This window comes from Panthera pardus, unplaced genomic scaffold (assembly GCF_024362965.1).
Source record: "Panthera pardus isolate Hobbes unplaced genomic scaffold, ASM2436296v1 HiC_scaffold_12, whole genome shotgun sequence".
Classification (NCBI taxonomy): Eukaryota; Metazoa; Chordata; class Mammalia; order Carnivora; family Felidae; genus Panthera; species Panthera pardus.
The window spans coordinates 103,390,237-103,415,434 of record NW_026526677.1 but is presented as its reverse complement, the minus strand read 5'-3'; the positions used below and the strand labels follow the sequence as shown (position 1 = coordinate 103,415,434).

Here is a 25,198-nt window from a genome sequence, read left to right as displayed (position 1 = left end):
CTCTCCTGGCAGAGTGAATCCCCACTCATGGGAACGGAGTTTGTGATTTCAGACTGGGAAATGTTCCTCTGTGTCCTATATCATACGGCCAATGTCTTTGCTACCAGCCTCCCATGACAGGAAGATTTCTGCCGGACTGTTCACCAGGAAGTAAGGGACCCCACTCACTCTCCTCAGAAGCCCTACCTGGGCTGCCACACCTCCTCCAGGAAGCCTCCCAGACCTGGAGAGAGCTGAGCAAACCCCTGGGAGCTGTTGAGCTGGATGTCAGACAGGTTCACTCCCTTGTAGTGAGTGAGTCTTGGCAGAAGAGGGGAACAGAACGGGAGGAAATCGGTTTACACTGTAGCACAGGAGATGGCAGTTAATCATGACCGGGATATACGTGATATACAATCCACCCAACAGTACCCTCACTGAGCAAGACTTTGACAATGACTTCTGGGATTTATATTTGTTAAAAAGCAGTATTGCTCAAAGGAGAGAAACAGGCTGGGGTACCATCGTGTCCAGAGGCCAGAAGATGGCCAAAGTGACCTCTTGCCAGTTCCTGAGCACTTTGATGGGGACGGGCAGATAGAGGTCTCCAACTCCCCCTTTCCTACCACCAGCCTGCAACCTTCCCCGGGCCCCTAGCCTGGCCCCAGTTACCTGAGATGTCCCAGGCTCTGGCAGATCCGCAGCCCCAGGGCAGAGCTCCAGCCCTCGTGGCAGACCAGGAGCCAGTCTGGCCGAGCCCTCACCTGTACTGCCAGCAAGAAGCCCTCAGGGTTGATTCTGAAAGATACTGAAGGCACAGCATAAAAGTCACATCCTACCTGCTGAGGGGTAGAGGGGCAGAGTGGCCAGGGGGAACTGGACCTGGCCGTGCGGGGACCCAAAGAGGCCTTAATGACCCCTGTCTGTGCCTCGGCTAGAGGTCAAAACAGTCCCCAGGGTGTGCTGGATGCTCCGAACCAGAGATCCACTTTTTGAGGCTGGACCATGCCACTCCCTTCCCACCAGAGGAGGAGACCCGGATGCAGGCAGTGGATTCATGGCCTTCCATTTTGGTCCTCTTTGCCCCTGGCCAGAAGTGGGGAGCCCAGCGCTCTGAAGGGGCTCAGGGCTGAGAAGAAGGCAGTCTTGCTGCCTTGGAGGTGTGGCCCACCTGTTCTGGGAAGCGAAGGGAGCAGGGCTTCCTCACCACTGGCCTCTGAGCAGCTCAAAGGCATCTCCTCATCCTGCAAGTTCCCGGGAGATGGCTGAGAGGCGGCTGGCCACAGATACAGCACTTCAGAGGACAAGGACAGGGAGAGGTCACAGAGAAGAGGCTAGGAGAAGGGAGGGATTCCCAAGGAGAGGGCCAAGGGGCAGAACAAGACCCCTGCAACAGAGGGAGACAAAAGCAGCTGCCTGGGGACTCAGGTACCACCCAGCCTTAGGCGGGTCCCCCAACTAACACCCCGAGGAGAGCACACTCTGTCTGTCCCTGTCTCCGTCTCTCTCTGACTGGGAATGATTTCTAGAAAACGTCTGCCCTGGGCCTCCCCGGGTCATCCATTCAAGTACCTTACACTTCTCACTGTAGGACTAAAACATTCTTTACACGGAGCCTAAATCCCTCCAGCTGCAAATCCATCACTTCTCCCTTGCTGTCAGCTCTGGGTAGATCAGAAAGACGCTCTTCCCGACTGCCCTTTACACCCGCTTGTGTCTTGCAACAAGGAACCCCCAGATCCTGTTCTCCAGCCCTCCCCAGAGCACCGAAGGGCCCCAGCACTGACCGAGAAGCCATGAGCCGACGCTCACACCAGCCAGCAGCGCCAGGGCGCCCAGCCCCACGCAGCCGCGCCGCCTTGAGCACCAGCGCCCCGCCCGAGAGGCTGTGGGAGAGGGCAGAGGAGTCTGGGTGCCCCGCTCCTGACTGCCAGCCTCACTCTGCCCTGAGGCACCTCCACGGGGCACGGCAGCCACTGGGCTGTGGTGGGAGTTTGCTCCCACTGTCCCTGCCCACCTCCCCCTGCCCCATCACCACAGAGCCCACTCAGTCCCCAAACTGGGAAACGGCCAAAGCGGTTCCGGGAGGAGCAGTGAGGCTGCCTCTCACCATCGGTAATTTGGGACTGGCCCATGAAGGGTCTGGGGAATGTGGACAGCTTATCCACTCACTGTCTCCACCCTATCATTCCCCATAGCCCAATCTCGCCTACTGGGCTGCTGCTGGGCCTCAGGCCTCCTCAGTGGGTCTCCTGGCTCTGCTCTGAAGATCCCAGGTCCTGGACCCTCCTCTGCATACTGAGGCTCCATGTGGGCTTGGCCATCCGGCATCAGGCTCTGGGAAAATAACTGTCGGTCACTCAGGATCCCCACACCACGGTAAGAAGTCACAGCCCACTACAAGCCCCCACTCTCTAACCTCGGCTGTGCACTCACTGCCTTTTCTTCATCTTAGACACTCTCTCTGTCTTCCCACCGATGCCGATGCCCCTCCAGGCCTTCTCCGCTCCCCTGGATCCCCTAACCTCACCCACCTTATTCTTACAAGGCCAGTAAGCATCAGAGCGGGTATTCAAACCCAGACTGGGCTGACTCTGAAACCCAGACTCCTCACCACCCACTCCCCTTGCCTCCCACAGCTATCAAGGGCAACCACTGAGTCTCTCCACATCCCTCCTCAGGCCTCCAGACCCCAGCCTTCTTCTTCCCCTCCTGTGTCAGAGTAGGAAGTGCCCCTGCACAATGCACCATATTTAGCCCAAGTGGATAGGCCACAATGGGGGACACTGTAGGGAATTCAAAATAAACCAACATGGAACACTCCCCAGCTGCCCCCAAAGAATCTGCAGTGGAGTCCTGACAATAGGTCATGTAAAAAAAGCAGAACATGTTAAGTGACAGAAGGGAAGTTCAGTTTCACCACCATTGGCATTCAGAAGCAGAGCTTACTTCTCACCGGGGAGATCAAAAAAGGCTTCCCAGAAAAGGCAGCCTGAGACAGGCCCTCGGAGACGCACGGGGCCTACATGGACATATATGGGCATTGGGTGTTCTAGGCGACTGAAGAGGCAAAAGCATGGGGGTGGAAAAGCACAGAGCAGAGTAAGTTATATGTTTGCCTGAAGTTCATGTGCCGTGAAGAAGAGTAATGGAAAATAAGATCTTAGGGGAAATACTGGAACAGCAGTTCAAAGCTAGGTCTGCAGCCTAACACCTCTCCAAACTTCAGTTTTCTCATTTGTAAAATAAGAGTGATCACCATTACTACCCAACAAGTAATCTCCCTCCTCTAGTTCTTGTCTCCATTCATTCTCCATGTCAGGGCAATCCTAAAATTCAAACATGAGCAAGTTAATCTCATCTTTAAAGGACCCAATGAGAGGCGTCTGAGTGGCTCTGTTGGCTGAACGTCCGACTCTTGATTTCAGCTCAGGTCATGATTCCAGGTCATGGGATCGAGCCCTGCTCAATCATGGGCTCCTCCCTGAGTGTGGAGCCTGCTTAAGATTCTCTCTCTCTCCCTCTGCCCCTCTCCCCTCACCCTCTAAAATAATAATAATAATAATAATAATAATAATAATAATAATAAAGTACCAAATGAATCTCTGTAGTCTGATAAATCCAAAGTCCTAAGACATGGTTCACAAAATCCCCTGTGATCTCACCCTTCCTCACCTCTCCATCCCTAGTTGCCAGCATGACTCCCTCCTCAGTGGAATTCAGGATCATACTAACACACATGCCAGTCCTCCAGGCCTTCACGTGCTCTCACACCACAGAGACTTTGCACTTGCTGTCCTTTCTCCCATGTAGCTGACTCCTAGGACCCTTTAAGACATAGCTAGACATCACTGCTCTAAGAAGTTTCCTTCAACCCATAAGGCACCTGTTTTGGCCCTATATTGTGCTCGTTTACCTCTCTCTCTCTCTCTCTGCCTTTCCTCACTGGTCTAGGCATCCCTAGATGCCCTGTGGGAGAGAGAGAGAGAGAGAGAGAGAGAGAGAGAGAGAGAGACCAGGTCAGGGATAGCACAGATGTAGGTACAGCCTTACCATTTGGGTCAGTGGCACCAATGTAAAGCCTCAGGGTCTGCTAGTCAGGGTTCTGCTCCTGTTCTTGGATCAGCATTGATTAAATAGCCCAGCCAACTTGGTTGGAGGGTGAGGTTTCCCTAGTTCACATAGGGCCCCTCCCTTTATCCTCCCCCCACTACACACACACACACACACACACACACACACACACGTGCGCGCACGCGCGTGCCAAAGAGACAATAAATCTGCTCAGAAACCATGAATAGACCCCTTGTTGCAGGGAAAGGGGCCAAGGGCTGGGCTGGGCTGGGCAGCCTCAGGCCCTCCCATCTGCTAACTAGAAGCTTAGAAACAGAGAAAAAGGTTATAGGGAGGAGGGGAGGCCAGCTACTGTTGCTTAGCAACCAGGTCCCTTGTGCCAAACAGTGTGCCCCGTGCATGCTAGCACATTCCCCCTTCCTGCTGACAGGGCTGTATTGGAAAGACTGATATTAGCATTTGTTGAAATGTTTCTGAGCCCTCTGGATTACATCTCATCTCTGTGTGGGTTGGCTTTCCCAGCAGTGTGGGGCTGTCACCATGTTGGAATTGGGATGATAATGAGGAATCTTAGTTGTTTCTCTCCTCAGGGCTACACCTGTCACCCCAATGCTGAGGTAATGGGGCCTCTCCCCCCAGCTGCCCTGGGGACCAGTTACTACAGGAGCCCCCAGTGCTATCTTGCTTCAAAGCACAAAGCGGCCCGGCTGAGCTGAGCACGCCTGGGAACCACAGCTCTTCAGAGAGGCAGAACAGGTCCCAAGGAAGAAAAAAGACTTGTGTGGCTTCCCCTGTTCCAAATGCTTCCCACGGACCCCTCAGATAGAACAGTTAGGAATACGGGCTTTCACCTAACCCCAGATCTGCCACTTCCCTTACTGTCTCACCTGTAAAATAAGGAAATAGTACCCACCTCATGGGACTGATGTTTGAAATGAAGGAGATACTGAATGTAAAGCTCCTAGCCTGATATCTAGCATAGAATCTACTCAGTAACTATTAGCTGCTATCACTATTATGATTATTACTGTTGAACCTCATCCACACAGCCTTTATTTTTGCTATTTTCCTCTTACATTCAGTGTGTCCACTCTGAGCTTATGGTAGTCACACACAGCACCCCACACTTCTAATACAATGAAGAGACAGAGGTCAGCTATGAATCACAGAAGGAGGAGGAAAGAACTGGTGGCGGGTGCTGAGAATTCCCTGGCTAGGCTCTGAGATCCCCTAAAACAAATACCCCTCTGCCTACATAGATGAATAGTTACTGTGTGTCTGGAATTAGTTTGGGCATGGAGAATGAATACGTCACAAACTAGGAAACTGCAGGCTGAGGGAAGACACAGGAACAGGTATAAATAATTGTTATTTGTGAAAAGTGAAATAACAGGGGCATCAACATAGATGTATAGGAAGATAAAGAAATAATCGAGTCCTTTGCCCAGAGGACACAGAAAAGGCTTTATAATAGAGGAGACATTTGAGCTGTGTTTTAAGAAATGAGAAGGCAATCACAGAGAAGGGCATTTCAAATATGTTACAGGTGATGTCAGTGAAAATGCCAGAGTAAAGCCCTCTGAAAATTCTCTTCTTCACAAAAGCAAGGAGAAAACTGACAAAAAATTATCAGAATCAACTTCCTCAAAAGTCTGGAAATTAACCAAGGGCTTAATATGGAAAGTGTTTATTCAAGAAAAAGGACACAATCTTGGTAAGAACAGTGAGCCTTTATGGCATTTTAATGTTTATTTACTTTTGAGACAGAGAGACAGAGAGACAGAGAGAGACAGAGTGTGAGCAGGGGAGGGGCAGGGAGAGATGGAGACACAGAATCCAACGCAGGCTCCAGGCTCTGAGTTGTCAGCACAGAGCCCGACGTGGCGTTCGAACCCACAAGACGTGAGATCATGACCTGAGCCAAAGTCGGACGCTTAACCGACTGAGCCGCCCAGGCGCCCTGCTTTATGGCATTTTAATTTGCTCTAATTCCATCACCCTCTCTCCAGCGCTGAAGTAGCCTTAGGAACCAACATCCCATGATCACAGGGAAAATCAGCAGCTTGGTAGTCACAGGTAGAAGAGGTTTGGAGCTCCTTCAAAAAGCCTCATTTCCAGAGAGCAGTCATTATTTGAACTGTCTGGAAGATCCCTTTTGCAAGGCCATCTTACTTTGACTGGACTCTGAGCTTGCCCAGGATGAAGAGCTTTTTCCCTAAGGAGGTCTGTTGAAAACAATCAAAGACAATCGTGGGCCTCTATGGCTGCCTGAGGCAATGGATAACAGTTGGGGCAAACAATAAGCTAATCAAAAACCTTAAAATAAAAAGCTGGGGAATAAGGTGTCCATAAGGGGATTTTGAAATATTCCAGAGAATCTAGAAAGCATGCATATGCATAGGAATGTGCGCGTACCCAGGGCTGTGTACTTATTTAGGAAAGACTTCAGGAAGGTCCTAAGCTCTCATCTCTGGTTAACCTTGATGCTCTAAAAAAGTAGGAAGTGAAGGCTAAGGCAGAGTTGTAAACTTCCTGGCTGATTGTTGAAGGCCTGCCCCAACATGCCCCTAGAGCCTCTGCAAAGACTGACAGACTTATTGGTTCTAGGCATCTAAAGCAAATCTCTGTCCAGTCTTTAGCTGACCACTAAGCTGACTGAGCAGAGACTTCAGTGGCCACACATGACAAAGAATACATAGACATTACAGAATTTGTTCAGAAAAGTCACTAAACAAACAACATCAACAATAAACACCAGGGAAGAGGGAGAATCTGATTTCCAGAGTTGATGTGTTATATCATTTAAAATCCAGTTTCCAACAACAAATGGTGAGGCATGCACACACACACACACACACACACACACACACACACACACACAATAAGAAAGTATGGCCCATATTCAGGGGGTAGGGAAGCAATCAATAAAGGGGTTCTGGTTCAAGATGATGATATACAAAAAGCTCCTGAACTCACTTCTTTCCACAGACACAGCAAACCTACAGCTACACACAGAGCAATGGAGCTCATTTCCAAGTTCCTTCCATGGAAGGCCTGAGCATCTTGTTCACCTTACAACTCATGTAAGTTATAATACAGTGACTGTAGTTTATAACACTGAAACGTATGATTAGATTTTGCTAAGAGTATATAACTTAAATGTTCTCACCAAAAAGTAAGTAAACAAATATGTCTACAAGTAAGTAAACAAATATGTCTAAAACAGGTGATAGATGTGTTAATAAACTAGACGAGAGGAACCCTTTCACAATGCACATAGACATCAACATCATTAAGATGCACACTTTAATTTTACAATCACAAGTTTGTCAATCATAAGCCTCCATAAAACTGAAAAAAAAAAGTGTGGGTTTTAGATTACACTGAGACCGGCCTCTTCCTGGCCATCCTTCTCTGCTCTGCTACCTAAGAAGGCTCCCTTCTCTTTCTCTCTGCTACTCCTTCCTTCCCAGATGAGCTATTCTGAGGGCCCTGGCTGTTTCCCTGGTTTGGACAGAATACCACCACCAGGGTAAGGCAGCAGGAGCCTACGGTTCAAAGTGTAAGGAGGTAGTCACTAGCAAGCGGAATGTTAGTACCTGACTACTCTAAGAGTGATGCCTCCTTAAATTTTGTGCCATAGGGTGAGCCATCTGAAAACCAGCTGAAGCGTGACCCCTCTGCACGAAGGCCCCGGGATCTCTATTTTTACCATGGTGATTCAAATACAGCCTCATCCTAGTTCTGACCCTGCTCCTCTACTTTCTTCCCCCTGACAACTCCCTGACTCCCAGGACCATGTCTATGGATAAGCCTCAACTCATGAACCTTGAAATTTTGCTTTCTCTCCTCCTTCAGTCACTATTCTCAAAAATATCGGCTGTCCTTCAGAGGGGCCCTGGCACTTTCAGACAGAGAAAAAATACCTAAGTTCAAGTTATACAGAATTCTCGGACTTACAAACTTTGTTGAAAGAATCTACCATTGAATCTACCATTACTGCTACAGGAAACTGGAGGTGGCCCAAGCCCAGGTCTCCTGACGTCTGGTCCAGGGTTTCCCCCCACTCCTACCACATACATGCCCCACACGTCATGTCTTCACAGAACATGTGGGCTCAGCGAGAAGAAGGTCCCCCTGTGGACCACAGCTCTGGCCAGCGCCTATGGAGTTCTATCCTGCTCCTGATGTCCCCTTCCTGTCTACCGGTGGGTGACAGCTTCAGCTTTTGTTTGTGAATTTAAGCCTGCCTATGATCTTCTGTTCCAGACTGCCTGCCCTACCGATTTCAGACTTGCTGAGATGGCCCCCATAATCACTCTCTTTCTTTCCCAGAGGAAGAAAGTCTGGCGCTCTCAGTGTAGGTCATGAGAGCACACATGGGGGGAAATGCAGGATCAAGATTTCGAGAGGCTCTGTACGTCCCCTTCAGTGTCATCTCATGCCCTTCTGTTGCTTCATCTGTACCAGGAATGCCTCTCTCGCTCTCATCCAGCCTCTATCTGTTCATGATCCATCTGTATCTACAATATCCCCAGATCCCCTCAAACAACTCCCACCCCCTCCCAGTTCAGTTTGGCTCATCCCACTGGGGTTAGTTCAAGCCATCGGACCCTCTAATGCCATCCCACAGTCTAACGAGGCCCAAGGGCATACCTCCTTCCACCCAACCCTCTGCAGAGTAATTTTCTCAATGAAGAAATTAATGATACCTAAATCTAATAAAAGAAAGCTTTAGTGAGTGAAAATTGGGAAAATGTGAGATCCAGTTAACTTATTCTAGACCATTACTGCATATTAATAGGCAGCCAAGAAACCCTGACTGTTGCCATTTTGCTTGCATTGAATACAAAGAAATGGATAAAAGTATATTTAGAAGGAAAAGAATAGCTATGTGATCTCATATAGTAATCGGTTGTTTATTCATTAGCACACTGCTTTCTGAGTACTCTCTTACATCTTGCTACTCTGACCAAAATCTAAAGTAAGGGATGCCTGGGGCACCTGGGTGACTCAGTCTGTTAAACGTCTGATTCTTGATTTTGGCTCAGGTCATGATCTCACAGTTGGTGAGTTCGAGCCCACATTGGGTTCTGCACTGACAGTACAGAGTCTGCTTGGGATTTTCTCTCTCTCTCTCTCTCTCTCTCTGCTGCTCTCTCTTTCTCTCTCAAAATAAATAAATAAAGTTAAAAGAAAAAGACCTAAGTTAAATGTCCCTCCACCTCCTCCAACAGCCTCCACATTGGATAGCCCCCTCTTGTAGTTCATGCATCACATGCATATGGGACATGGCTGAGGGCTAATTGGTGGTAAGCCCTCAAGACCAGGGACACTGTCTCTTCTTCTTCGTCTTTTCAGTTGCACACAGTGACTGGCATATGGCAAGTGCTCAGTAAAGTCTGTTGACGCAATCAATCAACATGTGCACTTGCCAGTCTGTTTTATTTCCTCTCTTCTACCATCCTGTCCAGTCAGGGACGTTTCACCCCCCTGCCTTAGTTCAGACTCCTATCATCTCTTGCTTTCTAAACAATCTCCCTGCCTTTCTTCTCAGCCCCACATAGCACATCCTCCACATGGCTATCAGGATTCCTCCTCTTTTTGGCCTCATGTTTCATTGCATCCTCCCCCTCCATACACACACCCCGTAAACTATATTCCAACTATAGTCAAATTTCTAGAATATTCCTCAAGTGGATGCCATTTCCACTCTTTACTTAGGCTGTGCTCTCAGGCTAGAATGTCCTTCCCTCATGTTTTCATAATTAGAAAGCTTCTGATGCTTCAAGATATGGCTCAGCTGTCAACCCATCGCAAAACTTCTCACTGCATCCCCTAAATCCAAAATTACTGGCTTCTTTTTGTACAGGCGCACCCTGGAGGCATTGCTGGTTCAGTCCTAGGCCACAGCAATAAAGTAAATATTACAATAAAGTGAGTCAGATGAATCTTTTGGTTTCCTAGGGCATATAAAAGTTATGTTCACACTATACTGTAGTCTAGTAAGTGTGCAATGACAGCATTATGTCTAAAAAGGCAATATACATGCCTTAATTTTAAAATACTGTATTGCGCAGGGCGCCTGGGTGGCTCAGTCGGCTAAGCCTCTGACTTCAGCTCGGGTCATGATCTCACTGCTCATGGGTTTGAGCCCCATTTCAGGCTTTGTGCTGACGGCTCGGACCCTGGAGCCTACTTCAGATTCTGTGTCTCCCTCTCTTTCTGCCCCTCCCCCCCCATTCATGTTCGGTCTCTCCCTCTCTCTCTCTCTCAAATAAATAAACATTTAAAAAATACTGTATTGCTAAAATATGCTAACAATCAACTGAGATTTCAGCAAGCTGCAATCACTGATCACAGGTCCCCCTAACAAATACAATCATAATGAAGAAGTTAGAAATATTGCAAGAATTACCAAAATGTGACATTACAAACATGAAGTGAACAAATGTTGTTAGAAAAATGGTGTCACAGACTTGCTTGATGCAACGTTACCACAAATCTTTAATTTGTAAACAAAACAAAACAAAACAAAAAACACAGTCTGCAAATCACAATAAAGCGAAGTGCAATAAAACAAGGTATGTCTGTCTGCATAGAGTTATTCCTAGTACTTTGCCCAGTAAGCAGCACATCATAGTTCCCAAATTAGAAAAAAAAAAAAAAATTAGCTCCATTCTGTCCTGCCCTGCACTCCTGTTGCATCAGCCACTAAGGCAGCCATAAAAAGTGGGAAGGACAAAAAAAAAAAACAAAAAACAAAAAAAAAAAAAAAACCAAAAAACAAAAACAACTCTCTCGTCCCCACACAGGAGCATGCATTCCCAAGAGGATAGGGAAACAAGGCCTCCCTTGTTCAAATATTCAGACAAAAACTTACCCAAGTTGTATTCTAGGAAATGATTTCTAAGCCTACAAGGAACTATATCCATGGTTTCTGGACGACTTCTCAAGCTCAGGGATAAAATATGAAGTTTATAATTTACATACCATAAATAAAAATACCACCCCAAATAGTTCATTTTGTTAAGCAACTACGTTTTCCTTTTTTAACTTTGTTTAAAAGCCGTTTACTTTGGGCGTGCCTAGGTGGCTCATTCGGGTAAGCATCCAACTTTGGCTCAGACCATGATCCTGTAGTTCACCTGTTGGAGCCCCGCGTCGGGATCTGTGCTGACAGCTCGGAGCCTGGAGCCTGCATCGGACTCTGTCTCCCTCTGTCTCTACCCCTCCCCTGCTTGCGCTCTGTCTGTCTCAAGGAAGAAAAAAAAAAAAAAAAAGGTCAACTTTGGGAGTCATTCAAATTTCTAAAGACAAGTTTGTGGAATACTCAGTCAAACATGGACTACGAGGAGATTTCCCCACATGGTGAATCAGTGGTGTCACTATTGGACACAAAGGGCATTTTTCACCTGCTTTAATTAAGACAAAAAGGAGTAGCAAAAGATATCAATCATGTGGTTGATTAAAAATAACTTCCCAAACATCTGCTCTAGTTCAGCAATAGCCACCTGACATTTTAAATCAGTATCTAACAACTGATATGACTGTAAAACCTTTGTGACTCAGAGAAAATCAGTCACTCTCTCCATGTGCAACCTTCTCAGATACCCACTTTGTCATCCACTGGTCTTTCCTTTCTTCTCCAAGACTTGCTCTCATCAGTCACCCAAAGCCCATTCGTGCCTGTCAGTATATGGTGCAGGGTCGGGCACTGCACAAGGTGCTCTGCTTTCTGGGAACTCAGTCCAGGTCAGACACACACATGCAGAACACAGAGACCACACCATGACCCCGGTAATACGGCGGATGGTAAAATCAACATAAGCAAAGTGAGAGTTTTGTTTTCACATCAGCTTGTGTAGGGGCAGTGTCTTTGATGTTTATTCTGTCTTCACGACCATCCCAGAAGGTGAGCAACACAGGAATTTCTATCTCTGGTAAGTGACCAGGCATAGAGAGCAGAGGAGGTAACTGTTTTGCCCAAGTTCACACGGCTAGGCCAAGTGACAGGAGCAAGGAGAAAATCATGTCTTCTGATTTTACATCAGCGCTCTCTGCCCACCCCCACACCTCCAGGGCTGCCCCCTGCAGATCTGGGAAGACCAGTGAGAGACTGCCAAGGTCAGTGGTCCCTGGAGCAAGAGGCAAGCCGAAGACTGGGGTTGAGGTGGGGGAGACAGGGAGAGGTTTGAGGAACCATGCCAGCTCGGACAGGTGGGGTGGAAGCAGCTGACAAAACCAGCATTAGCCCGTGAAGTTTCCGTGGCGGCGATTTTCAGAAACCCTCCAAATTATGGGAGAACTGACTTGGTATGTGGCAAGATGAGGAAGGAGGGGCACGAAACCACAAGGGTCTTTCCTTTTATTCTGGTTCTCATTCAGTTTTAAAAGATATACCCAGGCTAGAAAAATGCTAATGCCACTTCAGCTCCCCTCTCTTTTCCTGCCGGAACAGAAGCAAAGTTCCGAGGGCCCTGGGGCCGCATCAGGGATGCCTGGAATCAACAATGAGCTCTGCCAGTCTTGTCTCTGTCCTCTGCCAGTCTGCGAACCAGGGTTACAAAGCAGCTGTCACAGTAACTTGACTAATTAAATTAGAGCCCACTGAATGCTTTATTGACCTGAGACTCACTCCAGTGAGCAGGCCCACTTCAAAGGTGACTATGTTCGTGGCTGTTAGTTAACAGATTAAATAAAATAGACAAAGACAATGATGGGCAATAGGAAAAGTCCTGTTCCTGTAAACAAAGCGTCTAAAGCACAGCTGCTAGAGTGTGTGACCTGCTATGGGGAGAGTTGTGTGTTCCCTCTACCCAGATACATATGTTGAAGCCTTAACTCAGAACGTGACCGTATTTATGGGGGTGCCTCGGTGGCTCAGTCGGTTAAGTGTCTGACTCTTGGTTTCGGTTCAGGTCGTGGTCTCACGTTTCATGAGTTCAATCCCCGCATTGGGCTCTGTGCCAACGGTGCAGAGCCTACTTGGGATTCTCTCTCTCTCCCTCTCTCTCTGTACCTCCCTACCTTGTTCTCTCTGTCTCTCTCGAAATGAATAAACTTTAAAAATTTTTTAAAAATAAAATAAAAGTGATTGTATTTAGAGACAGGGTCTTCATGGAGGTATTCAAGTTCAAAGAAGGTCATTAGGATGGGCCCTAATCCAATATGACTGGTGTCCTTGAAAATAGGGGAAATCTGGACAGAGACGCAGAGAGAAAAGATGATACAAAGAGACAAAGAGAAGACGGCCGTCTACAAGCCAAGGAGACAGGACTGGAACAGACCTGATCTTGGACTTCCAGCCTCCAAAACTGAGACAATACATCTGTGCTGTTGAAGCCTCCCAGTTTGAGGTACTCTGTTTTAGCAGCTCTGGCCAACTAATACCTCTGGACACATATGAGAGGCAGGAAGACCCCTGGGGGAAAGGACTTTTCATGAGAACAGTAAAAACAGCACCAGCTCTGGACTCAAAACAAACCTGGGTTGGGACCCTGACTTTGTATTACCCACTGTGTGTATCTAGGCAAGACAGTTGACCTGTCCGTGCCTTGACGCCTCGTCTGCAAAAGGGACACATATCTTCTTCAAAGGAGCGGTTTTAGGAGTAAATGTGGAAACACACTCTTTGGCTTATCCAGGTCCAGGCTGCACAGATCCAGCCCCTCAACAAGTAGGCAGAGCCGCCAGTGGAACTTCTGACCACCCAGCAAATACTGACGGTGATGACCACAAGGCGCTTTTGTAAAGTACCTGCAAAGTGCACAGTCACCTGATTATTACCACACCATCTGTGGGATTCTGTCAACATTATGATGAATGTTTCCCTTCACTCGGTTCCTTCTGCCCCACTGAATTTATTGCACACTTGCTCTTTGTCTCTCCAACCGGGGACTTCAGCTCTCTGCTTAAAAGTCCCCTCCTGCATGGGGTGCCTGGGTGGCTCAGTCGGTTGGGCGTCCGACTTCGGTTCAGGTCAAGATTTCACGGTCCGTGAGTTCGAGCCCAGCGTCGGGCTCTGTGCTGACAGCTCAGAGCCTGGAGCCTGCTTCGGATTCTGTGTCTCCCTCTCTCTCTGACCCTCTCCCATTCATGCTCTGTCTCTCTCTGTCTCAAAAATAAATAAACATTAAAAAAAAAATTTTTTTTTTTAAAAAAGTCCCCTCCTGCATTTCTGGTAGCAGCCTTGGAACAGAAGGGGAGTGTATTCAGCCCCCAAGGCCTCCCTCTCTCTTATTGCCTCCCTCTCATGCTCACTCCTGGAGACAGCCATATAGACTTCGGGGGGAAAAAAAAAAGCTTCTTACTTAAATCATCCCACCTCCACCCAAAAATAATCATCATAACAAAACCAAATGGAAAACCACTTCCAGTAGCATTTCATATAATAAAGCCCTATCTGTACAGAATTATTGGCAAATTGGCTGTTTTGGTTAACTGCCTCTGCTATTTAAAAGCCACCCCATGAAGAATTAGATGCCAATCATGTATGCTAAACTCCAAGTGCATTGGGATGGTTTGATCCTCACCAGTTTGAAAGTCTTACAGAATTTGGCAGTGTTTCAGGGACTCTGTCAGGGCTATAGTTGGTGCTGAAGACTCTTGATAACAAGAACTGAAGACAATTTGTGTCTCTAGGTTATATAAATTGTAAACATGTTTTAAACATATACATAAATACAAATATCCACACATAGCCAAGGGAAGAAGTTCCCCTGGGTCCCCAGATCAATTCCTTCCCATGTTAGAGGCCTCACAGGTTACTTACAAGGACACTCCAGCGGGTGTCTGGGTGGCTCAGTTGGTTAAGCATCCTGACTTTGGCTCAGGTCATGATCTCTGTTTGTGGGAGCAAGCCCCATGTTGGACTCTGCTGACAGCTCGTAGCCTAGAACCTTCTTTGGATTCTGTGTCTCCCTCTCTCTGCCCCTCTTTCGTTTGTTCCTTCTCTCTCTCAAAAATAAATAAAATAAAAACTTTAAAGAAAAAAAAAATGACACTCCAGCTCACACAGCAAAGGTGCCTCCCAACCCCCCCTCCCCTGCTACTCTCTTCAGGTGGCTTACAATGTCACACATCGTGTGGGGCTGACTTCAAACCACTGCGTGAATATTCAGCCTTACTCTGCCCAGCTCCATATCAAGAAAAGCATTAGACACCATTCCTGCCCTCAGAGGAGTTCCAGTTTAGTTGGGGAACTGCCTACAAAATTAAATCCTAAATTGGGTGCATTGAGTTCGAAGCACTGAACACTGGAATTAACAGGTCTGTGATCACTATTCGGGGCCAGGTCCTGTGCTGTGTACTTTGCATAGATTAAGTCACTTCATCTTTTTCGCAAGCTCGTAAGCTCAGTCACACGATTGTCCCCACTTTACAAATTCTGAGTCAGAGAAAATATTAATTCATGCAAGGTCACAGAGCTGAGAAAGTGCAGCCTTGGGTCCCTGTGACCCCGCAGCCTGTGCTAACCCTCCACCCTCCAACCAGGACCCTTCCACCCTTCCTTCCTCCCAAGGCCAGCTGGCCCAGCTGGCCACCGAGAAGATCTTCCAAAGGACCAGAATGGAGTCCCTTTCAGTCTTTCTTCCCTGCCCTTTTTGTCCCCATAGCTCCTGCTAGTCTTTCCCAAGATAAGATGATGAAACCAAAACCCAGAAATCTCAGCCTGGAGGCTTTCTCAGGAGCCCCTTTCTTTTGCTCTAAAGCAAACTCCAAGGCAAAACACACTTGAATACAAATTTTCAAAGGTGTTTACTTGTCTTCGCTTCGTGTTAGAATAGCATTGCTTTCCTAATGAGACTGTGGCTTTGCCTTTATGAAAAGAAAGCTGTCATATAGGTCTGCTTCTCCTCTAACTGAACTATTCTTTCCTTCTTACTGTTTTGCTGGCAGAAATTGGTAAGAGACAAACAACAGCCAAAAGTTAAGATTCTGTGGAGTTCTCAGGGACCCCAAGTTAAATTATCATAGGTTGATAAAGTGAACGTTAAGCAACGAGGCACGTGAGGTAAAGGGAAGCAGAAAAAGAATAAGTAACATTGCTGCCCCCCAGCCAGATGGAAGAGGTGGCTGGTATTCTTCTAAAATGAACAAGAAGTTGACACAGGGTGGTAGGGGATTTCAACTCTCCCGTAAGACTCCCAGAAGCCCCACTCTGCTAAAACCCAGAATGCCCAGTGTTTTGTTTTGTTTTTTAACTATTAGCCTTGCTAATAATTGCTTTTCAGAAAGTCAAAGAAGCAAACAGGCACTTTTTATCCAAAACGTCAGAAAGAGGACAATTGCAAATTTCACAACAGGCAAGGAAGAAACGATGTGGTCTAGGCATGGGCCCTGGCTTTAGGGAAGCGTATTTCAGAGATCACAGACAGTTGCCAGAAATGATCTCACGGCCAAAGACTTTAAAAGAAAGACATCACACTATGGATGAAAGGGGAGGGGGAGGGAGTTCGAAAGTGAAAATCTGACAATATAATAAAATATGATGATATCACAAAAAAAAGCAGCAGTTTGGCTGCAAATGGAAACCAGCAATGAGTTCTACAAAACAACAACAAACAGGGGCGCTGGGGTGGCTCAGTCGGTTGAGTGTCCGACTTCGGCTCAGGTCATGATCTCGCGGTTCGTGAGTTCGAGCCCCGCATCAGGGTCTGTGCTGACAGCTCAGAGCCTGGAGCCTGCTTCGGATTCTGTGTCTTCCTCTGTCTCTGCCCCTCCCCCACTCATGCTCTGTCCCTGTCTCAGAAATAAATAAACATTAAAAATTTAAAAACAACAACAAACAGGCCCTTCATAAGCAAAAGTATCAGAATGGCCTGGACACAGAAAAACAGCTTCAGAAAGATCAAAGCCCAGAATGTGCTGAAGTTTATAAGAAACATTATTTCAAGGAGCTTGGGGTGGGGGGGGCGGGGAGGAAGTATAGTCCATGAAAGGAAAGAACCGAAAGAGCTCAGCTCCACTGGGAGCTGATGGTGTGATGTTGAAAACCAAGAGAACGCTGAACTATTCCAACACTGTTATGCTTCCATATTCCCTATCAAGGAGAATGATCTTCGGCCTGGAAAGGATAGAACAGACATCGTTGAAAGGAAAATGAAGCCAAAGACAGGTGAGAAGACAGAAAAAGCAAAGCTGGGTTTCCAATGAGCTCATAATTTCAGACTCGGATGAATTCTACCCCCACGGGACTTAAAAATGAAAGTGCACATGTAATCCCAAACCCATGCTATTATTTGTGAGCAACAGCAAGGGCCCCAACTTTGAAAAAGGAGGCAAAAGATCTACTGCTACTTTGGACCAATGCCATCGAAGTTAATTTTACAAAAGATCCCAGGACACCTTACTAAATAGATAGTTGGTGAGCAAGAAGTCCTAATTTTTTCATTTCAAGTAATAATAATGCAGATACAGATGTGGCAAACGATTTAGGCTTTACATTTAGGAACACAGCTTGGTGTTGAAATGAAATTAAATTTATAACAAAGTTAATCTGACATACTTAATGTCATGCATCATTTTTATCATCTTCCATGTTAATCAAGCATAAATGGAGCCCTTCGTGCAAATGAAAACAATTACTATTCTTTTAAAGTCAGAGAACGGGAATGGGAGACAGAAACCTGGCAGTGGCCACTCTACACCCCACACTCCACAAGGCAGACCTTAGGGAAGAGGGTTGCCCTGCCTTAAACCAAACCAGTTGCAGACTCCAGCGAATACCCCGTCCTTGGACCCAATAGCTGGAGCTACGTCACCATGTCTGTGAAGACAATCTCTGTGGAAGAAACCCAGGAAAATCCGGCTCTAAGAGGGTTCTAAAATCTGGTTCATCAGAGGATATCCTCTCTGATGAAACAATCAACAAGTGGAAGGTCTTTGCTGGGCACCCTTAGAACCCAGAAACTACAGGATTAGGTTAGCTGGAGCAAGCGGCCAGGGCAGAGAGGAGGCTCAAAAGGGAAGTGATGGCATGAGTCAGCCGTCAGGCGCAGTTAGGTGTTCATCTCACAGCCAGTGTTCAGGGAACAGGAGGAGCCTGAGTGGAGAAGTAAGGTTGGGGAAGCAGGGAGGGTGGCAGGCAGGTGCGGGATCCGCCTGCCGGCAGAGGAGAGGGGGAATGAGGAGAGGCGAAGGATGCAAACAAGAAAAAGCTTCAAAGGAAACAAGAGTCAGACTTTACATAGAAATGAGCCCTGGGTTTGAAATGAGAGGCTGCCTGGCATTTGCTTCCACATTCAGTGTGTTTGTGGGAGCAGGGAGGACAGAGGGGTACAGATGATCAGAGCTGTTGCGTTGCCTGGGTGATCACAATTGTTGAAGATGGGTGATGGGTACCTAGGGGTGTAATATTTTCTATACTTTTATAATTTGTTCCCCCTTTTTTTTTTTTTTTTGAAGCTACTAAAACTTTTCCATTTACTAAGTTAAAAAGGGGGAGGGGAACCACCCAAATCCTTATAATAATGGCCAACACAATCTTACCTTCTCCTGTTACTTTGCTAACCTCCCCGCCTCCTACTCTCTCCCCCCTCTGTTATTCCTTGAGTTCACCAGGCACGCTTCTCCCACCTTAGGGCTCTGCAAGGGCTGCTCTCTCTGCTTAGAACTACCTGCATCTTGTAGCCACACAGCTTACTTACCGTCTCAAGGAGACTTGCTCTGACCACTCTATTTGGAATGGCAGCTCACTCCCCTTTCCCCCCTTCTCTGGATCTCCAGTGGAGTTTACATTTTTCACTCTACGTGTATTCTTTACACAGCACTTAAAATCTTCAGACATATTGCCTAATTTACTTTGTTTCTTACCCGTCTTTGTCACTAGAATTTAAATCGCCAGAGGGACAGGCCATTTTTGTTTGGTGGGGGGAGGTTGTTCAGTGACTAGGGCAATGCTTGACACCCAATAAATGTATGAGTTTTAGAACTGCACAGAGGGCTGAGACCAGGGAGGGGGCAGGTGTCTCTCTCTGGTCTTGGTACCAGTCCCCCATGGTGCTCTTCCCCACCAAACAAGAAATCTAGGGCACCCGATTTCTGAGGAGGAGTGAAGAACTCATACATAGCTCATCAGGTTTATTGCCCTCCTCCCAACCTCCAGGCAGATGTTTCATAACTTGGTTTCTAAGGCTATTCCCGGGTTGTATCACGTGCCATCGCAAAATCCTTAACCAAACTCCTCATGACAAAGTGAGGAATTCGGTCTAAACCGTATGATCATTGAACAACTCAAAATTGGGGCTTTGTAGCTTTCAGGAGATTTTAGGCTGTTAGCACGATGAGTATTTTTAGGAGGGAGTCATCACAAAACAAATGTTCAAAAATCAAGTCTATGATTAGGAAGAATGTGGGCACCAAAACCCAATTTTAAAGGAAGAGTGCTTTGATAATCTCCAATAGCTTTATCCACTTCCGGCATGTAGAACTATCTCCCTTTACAAGGCAGTTACTCCTATACACAGCTTCACATATCCATGGCACAAAGTAGCTGTGGAGCTGGGGCAAACATCTTTGGGCTGGTTTTCTTATGACAAAACTATGGTGTGTGTGTGTGTGTGTGTGTGTGTGTGTACACGTCATAACTTTCAGTGGACAGAATCTTGGGAAATCAAATAAGCAACAGAATGAAACCCCAAAAAAGGCTGGGAATCATGGCCTTAAGTGACAGCGTAAGTATCCACCAGCATGAGAAGTCAATTATCCACATCTTCCTTAACAATGGTATTGATCAAAGAAAATACCGTTTGATCTATTCACGAGTGATCGCTTGGCGACATTTTGCAGCTTACAGGACAGATGCTGTTCACAGTCTGGATGACCTTCGTGGGCTAACCCAGGCCAGGACACAAGCGCAGGGCAAAATTTCCACAGACCAGACCTAGCTGCCTTGCGATGCTCGCAGGCATGAGGGGACAGTGCCATCTGGAGGATCTCCCTTTGAAAGAGAAACCCTTGTGCAAAACTGACATGGAGCAAGTCCCCAACAATTCAGGATCCAAGTGGGGACAGAAGCCACGATCAAGTGGATTCAAGCTGTCTGCAGTCTTGCCTTTTTAACAAAAACTTTCCTTTTTCCTAAAAGCCTGGGGACCCTTTTATGAGTGTCATTCTTAGGAGTCATTTGTATAGTTCTGATTGTTATGTGGGAAGAGGTTCCTTCTGGGGGGCCCACGGAGCCCATTAAACGAGTCCTCAAGTTCCCTTCCTCCCATCACCTGCGTGCTCTCTCCAAAAGAAGGTTCTACTCACTTCCAGCTCAGGTTCCCAATCAGAACAGGTACCTTCAAGGTCCCTGCAAGAGCTGCCAGACAACCCCAGCTCCCACGTGCCTGATCAAATGGCTCAGCTCTCACCAAAATGGACATGCACTTCATCATCCACCAACCCCAGCCCTGGCCAGGGAGGAAGATGGACTGTGCCTGCTCTGTGTGCCACGGTCTTCAAACTATTCATGAGGGGACACAGTCCTGACACCGTCTACACAGCCTCAGGAGAACTATAATGTGATTTTCTGTGTTATTGAGGAGAGGGAAAGAGTGAGAAGTGCTTTTCAGTTACAAGAGATCCCACCCCCAAATTGCAGTACCTGTCAAGCGACCGTAATAGCTTCTACGAACAAAAGAAATCTGCTATTCTGTGTAATAGTCCTGGGATGCATTTATTTCAGTTCTGTCCTTAGTTCCCCATTCTCTCGACTGCGGAGAAAAAAGACTGCTCCCTGAAATTGTACGAAGTTTCCAAAGCAGGTATTTTTTTCACCTGTGAAAATGGCTCCCTCCTCTCTCAGGAGAGACAACTCCTTTGTTCTCAAAAAACTAACATGGGTTCAGGCCATTCCTTTTTCTGTGAGCTCTCATAGTAGGACCTGCTCAGCATAGACAAACAGCTTATCACTAACCAGCCGATTTCTCTTATTAAGAACAGAAACAGGCTTCTTTCTTATTCATTATCCTGTGACTCTTCTAGTAGGTAAAAGAAATACTACGCAACCAGAATGACGAGGAGCTGAACCAGAAGTGAGGGGGTGAAGGCAGAACACTTGAAGACAGGAGGAAAAACTAATTGTTCTTGTGTGCCAGGGATCAAGGGCTTAAGGCCTCAGGAACCATGCCCAATGGACTGAAAACTTCTTCCAGGCAGCATCTGCTTCAGCAGCACCTAAAAATCACACCCTTCACCCTCTTTTCATAAGAGGAAACAGTATTTCAGTATGAAGAATAGCAAGGACTGCAGAGGCCGAGGATAACTTTGATACGATACCTCCGTCCGATGGCTGAAAAGAGTTAGAAACAGATGAAGCCGAACTGAAGAATTACCTATGTCCAGCAAATAAAGGGCTGGGCTCCAGAGCCCAGAGTTAGATCTCAGGGCATATATACATGCCGAAGGAACATTATCAATTGAAAACCTCTGTCATTTGGTAGGGTACAGAAACAGTGGAGCTTAAGAAGGTGGGGAAAAAAAAAATCCAACCAAGAAAACAGAATTCAGTTGAAATAGCAGAAAGGGTCAAAAACTTATACTGAAAGGAAGTCCTAGGATTTCTACGCCTTCCAAGAAAGAAGCAAGAAGATGATACATCAGGGAGTCCTCTGTGAGGATCATAAATGTCAATAAAAAGAATGGTGTGGAAGACAAAAAAACTTGTTGGTGTCTTTTGTCAAAGCTCACCATGTTATTAAAGACACTCATCCTGAACTCTGAAAAGCATTATTTATTGGAAAGAACTATTAAAGGAAGTCTCCTTAATTCCTCCAAGGACAAACACAGTTCCCGTCTCCCAAAACATACGTACCATTTGCTCACGAGTTCTTTACCCTGACTCATGGAATCCCCTGGATTCTCTGATCCAAGACCAGGCCTTACATTCACAACAGACACAGTCCCCAGAAGGCCCAGAAGCAACATGGATTAGTGCTACCCTACAGCGTCTTATCAAAGGAGGATGGCTAGGAAGCCAACAAGTTGAGGTGCTTCACTTGACAGCTTATCTTAACATCCAGTTCTTCAACAAAGCCTCATACAAGCCAGGAGGTAAGGCGTTCTTAGGTGAAATCAGACTTCCACGATATACTTGGTTCACCAAAACTAACAGATGATTCCAAGAAGTCTTTAAAGGAGTCATTATGCCAAGAGAGGAATCCAAATACTCAAAACACGGCTTTCTTGGGAAGATACAGCTATTTAATCTTAGCAAGGGCAGCTGCTCTTCTTTCTGTGTTCTGGAACAAGGCACGGATTAAAGCTTTTACTTCAGTGGAAGAGAATGCAGCTGCCAGGGGCCCCTTTCCATCTGCCCACCTGCAAAATAAAAGATAAAATTCTATTTCCTGTTATGTCTCTGGATAAGCAAGATTTTAAAACTGCTTACTGGATCCCAAATGCTAGTTGGTTTTAAATGGAAGTAAAACAAATGCTGGCATCCTTCCCCTTCTTTCTGGATCCTCCACTCAATCTCTTTAACTCCTGCTTCTTGGCTGCATTTTGCTATCAGCACAGTCAGATGAAGAGACCAAGTTAGGAAGGTAAGACTCTTCCCCATTATTCTATACTAAGTCCTGTCTGAACTTGAGAATTATGGCCACATCCTCACATGGTTACATGGAGTCTGGGGATCTGTGACTATTTTAAAAAATGAGCCACAGGCAACAAATTTTAACCAACAAAGGATTGGTGTAAAAAATACACAGTGAACTCCCATGAGTCAATAATGAAATCACAAACAACCTCGTAGAATAAAGGGCGAAATGTGAACAGGTCATTTGCGACAACAAAAGAAAAACAAATGATCCATAAAAAGATGCTCAACATCATTAGAATTTAGGGAAATGTAAGTTACAGTGACAATGAACTACCATTTCACACTAACTACAGTAGCAAAACTTCTGAAGTCTGACGATACCAAATACTGGTGAAACCATGAAGCGGCAGGACTCAATAATGAGATATCTGTAAAACAGAACACGCTACAGCTCTGAAGACAAACATGCACGCAGCCCTGTACACAGTCATGAGTCAGCTTCAAAAAAACCCAATATTGACCGAAAGAAGCAACTTACAGACGCTTCCGTTTACAGAAAGTTCAAACACGAGCAAGCCTAAACTTTATACTGTTCAGAGACACATGCAAAAGCGGCAAAACTATGAAGGAAAGCAAAGGAAATAAGGAAGGAACACAAAATTCGAGACAGTGGCTGCCTGCGGGGACAAACATTTGGAGAGGGGAAACACAGGAGTCTTCGCAGGATCGGTAATATTTTTCTTATATTAGGTAACAGGTACATGAACATTTTAGTTGTTTTCTTTTAAGTGTAAATACGTCACATACTGTATTCCTTTGTATGTTTGTTTTATGATTTTAAAGCATTTAAACTACACAATCGGAGGTACATTCTTCAGTAAAAAATGTTCCCAGTTAACTACTATCCTCATGTTTACTGAAACCTCTAGGAGAAAAATTCTTCCTAGGCAGAAAAAAAAGAAGATACACCAGTATTGTGACTGTTTTCAACACAAAGAATTCTTATTAGGCTGCGGCAGCAGAAAGAAACTTTCTTATCTGCTGCCCTCTGGAGTCTTACCTAAAGACATCTTATTACCCACTAAGGACTTGTAAATAACAAATACATTAAATCTTGTATTAATGAGGTTGGAAGTATTTTGATGTGACTTTTTTCAGGTGGAAATGTCACTTTCTTTGTTTTAGAATGAACAATATATGCTGAGAAAAACTCAGACACATCTGGGGTGACTGGTCTAATACAACAGGGCACCTGTAATACACTAAAGAACCAGGCTAAAACAGGCAGACAAGTAGCTATAAGGATGGGGAGAGACCTTGAGGCCTATTCAGGGATTCCCTATGCAAGGTATGCATACTCTGATTATTAATATCTACCAAGACAATAATAAAAGCATCCATGAATGTGTAACTAACCTGTGTCTATCCTTTTTTGTGCAGCATCAATGACCTCTGCATACTAAATATGATACAATAAAGCATACAGTTACCCCACACAGCAATGTTAACTAATGGTGTTTGGTGTCAGGGGGTGGGAAAAACATCATCTGCTACATTTAAGACAAGATGAATCCTCTCTATGTGTATGATGCTTAATCTCTAAAACCACTGTACTCCCTGCAGAAAAACTGCTGGTCCATCAAACAGTGGTTGATGTGGAATATTCCATACAAATAAAAGTCAATTTCTGTTAGCGAATCAAAGCCAATCGTAAAATGTATCCACTGTGGGTTAAAACAGGCAACACTTCCCATCCAGGTATCAGAAGGTTGTACTTCTTACAAATGAAAGACCATCTGTACAGCATGCCAAACAACATGCTGAAGACTAAAATAGTATGAAACAAGAAGTCTTCATGTTATCAAACAGGAGAAGGTGGTAATGGGGAGCCACACGATTAGAGACCATGGCAAGGCTCCAACTACTGCTACTCAACATGAAACTCTTTCCTGAGCAACTGGTTAAGAAACAGAGAAAAGCACTGCTCTCAGTGGCACTCGCACTCTGTAGCTATCTTTGGAGAGACACATGCCTCTGTAAAAGGGTAATACCTACCGATCCCCAATTTCTTGCAGGCTGGCTTGTAACATCATCATCAATTCCTTGAATGGCATCCATTTGGGCACATAGACTGGAACCTCTTCTTGGTATTTCTTGTTCTTGCTTTCTTCAGAGAGAGGTGCAAACACTTGGGGTCCCTCGTCCACCACCGTTTTGCATAAGGAATACAATCTATCACCATCTTCAGTAGAGATGTCCTGGTTTTGCACAGAGGGAACACAAAATAGAATTGGGCCACCTTAGTAGTAAGGAAAGGGCAAATCTTTAGTGCATGCTGTTTAAGCGGTCAGCTGCAGCAAGGTGTTTTCCAAGCAATTTAGCACACCTTATTAGACATGAGATTTCATCAGCTCTGACAATACTCCTGAAGCTAGAATGACACAAAGTATGTTTCAACACATTGTCAATAATTTAGTGTGCCTGCACGAAAGAGCCCATTTATCCAGAAGAATGTTGTACCGCTTGCTGAAAAGCAGGGGATATTTTTATAAACAAGGATTCAGTCAATCAATGCTTTGGAGACATCAGCTGGCAGAGCCTGGGCCCCTTGCCTGT

The 25,198-nt window shown here is 46.0% G+C and overlaps 1 protein-coding gene across 18 annotated transcripts in view; it reads right to left on the bottom strand.

Moving 5' to 3' along the window:
* The window catches only part of TMPRSS5 (transmembrane serine protease 5), a 92,314-nt gene extending 67,487 nt beyond the window's left edge, over positions 1-24,827 (bottom strand). For 11 of the 18 annotated variants that reach the window (XR_008421305.1, XR_008421308.1, XR_008421307.1 and 8 more), the window contains exons 1-6: positions 24,638-24,827; positions 2,193-2,316; positions 1,767-1,865; positions 1,151-1,273; positions 652-787; positions 187-300 (exon numbers count right to left, since the gene is read on the bottom strand). Coding sequence is in view for 13 of the 18 variants with exons in the window: in XM_053900487.1 (XP_053756462.1) it covers positions 187-300; positions 652-787; positions 1,151-1,273; positions 1,767-1,865; positions 2,193-2,316; positions 24,638-24,700 (659 nt within the window). In the remaining 5 variants the exon portion in view is untranslated. Of the gene's footprint in view, positions 1-186; positions 301-651; positions 788-1,150; positions 1,367-1,766; positions 1,866-2,192; positions 2,317-4,032; positions 4,198-24,637 lie in introns of those variants that run through there. The other 7 variants (XM_019469113.2, XM_019469114.2, XM_053900489.1 and 4 more) reach the window with 7 other exon arrangements.
* Positions 24,828-25,198: the final 371 nt, after the last annotated feature.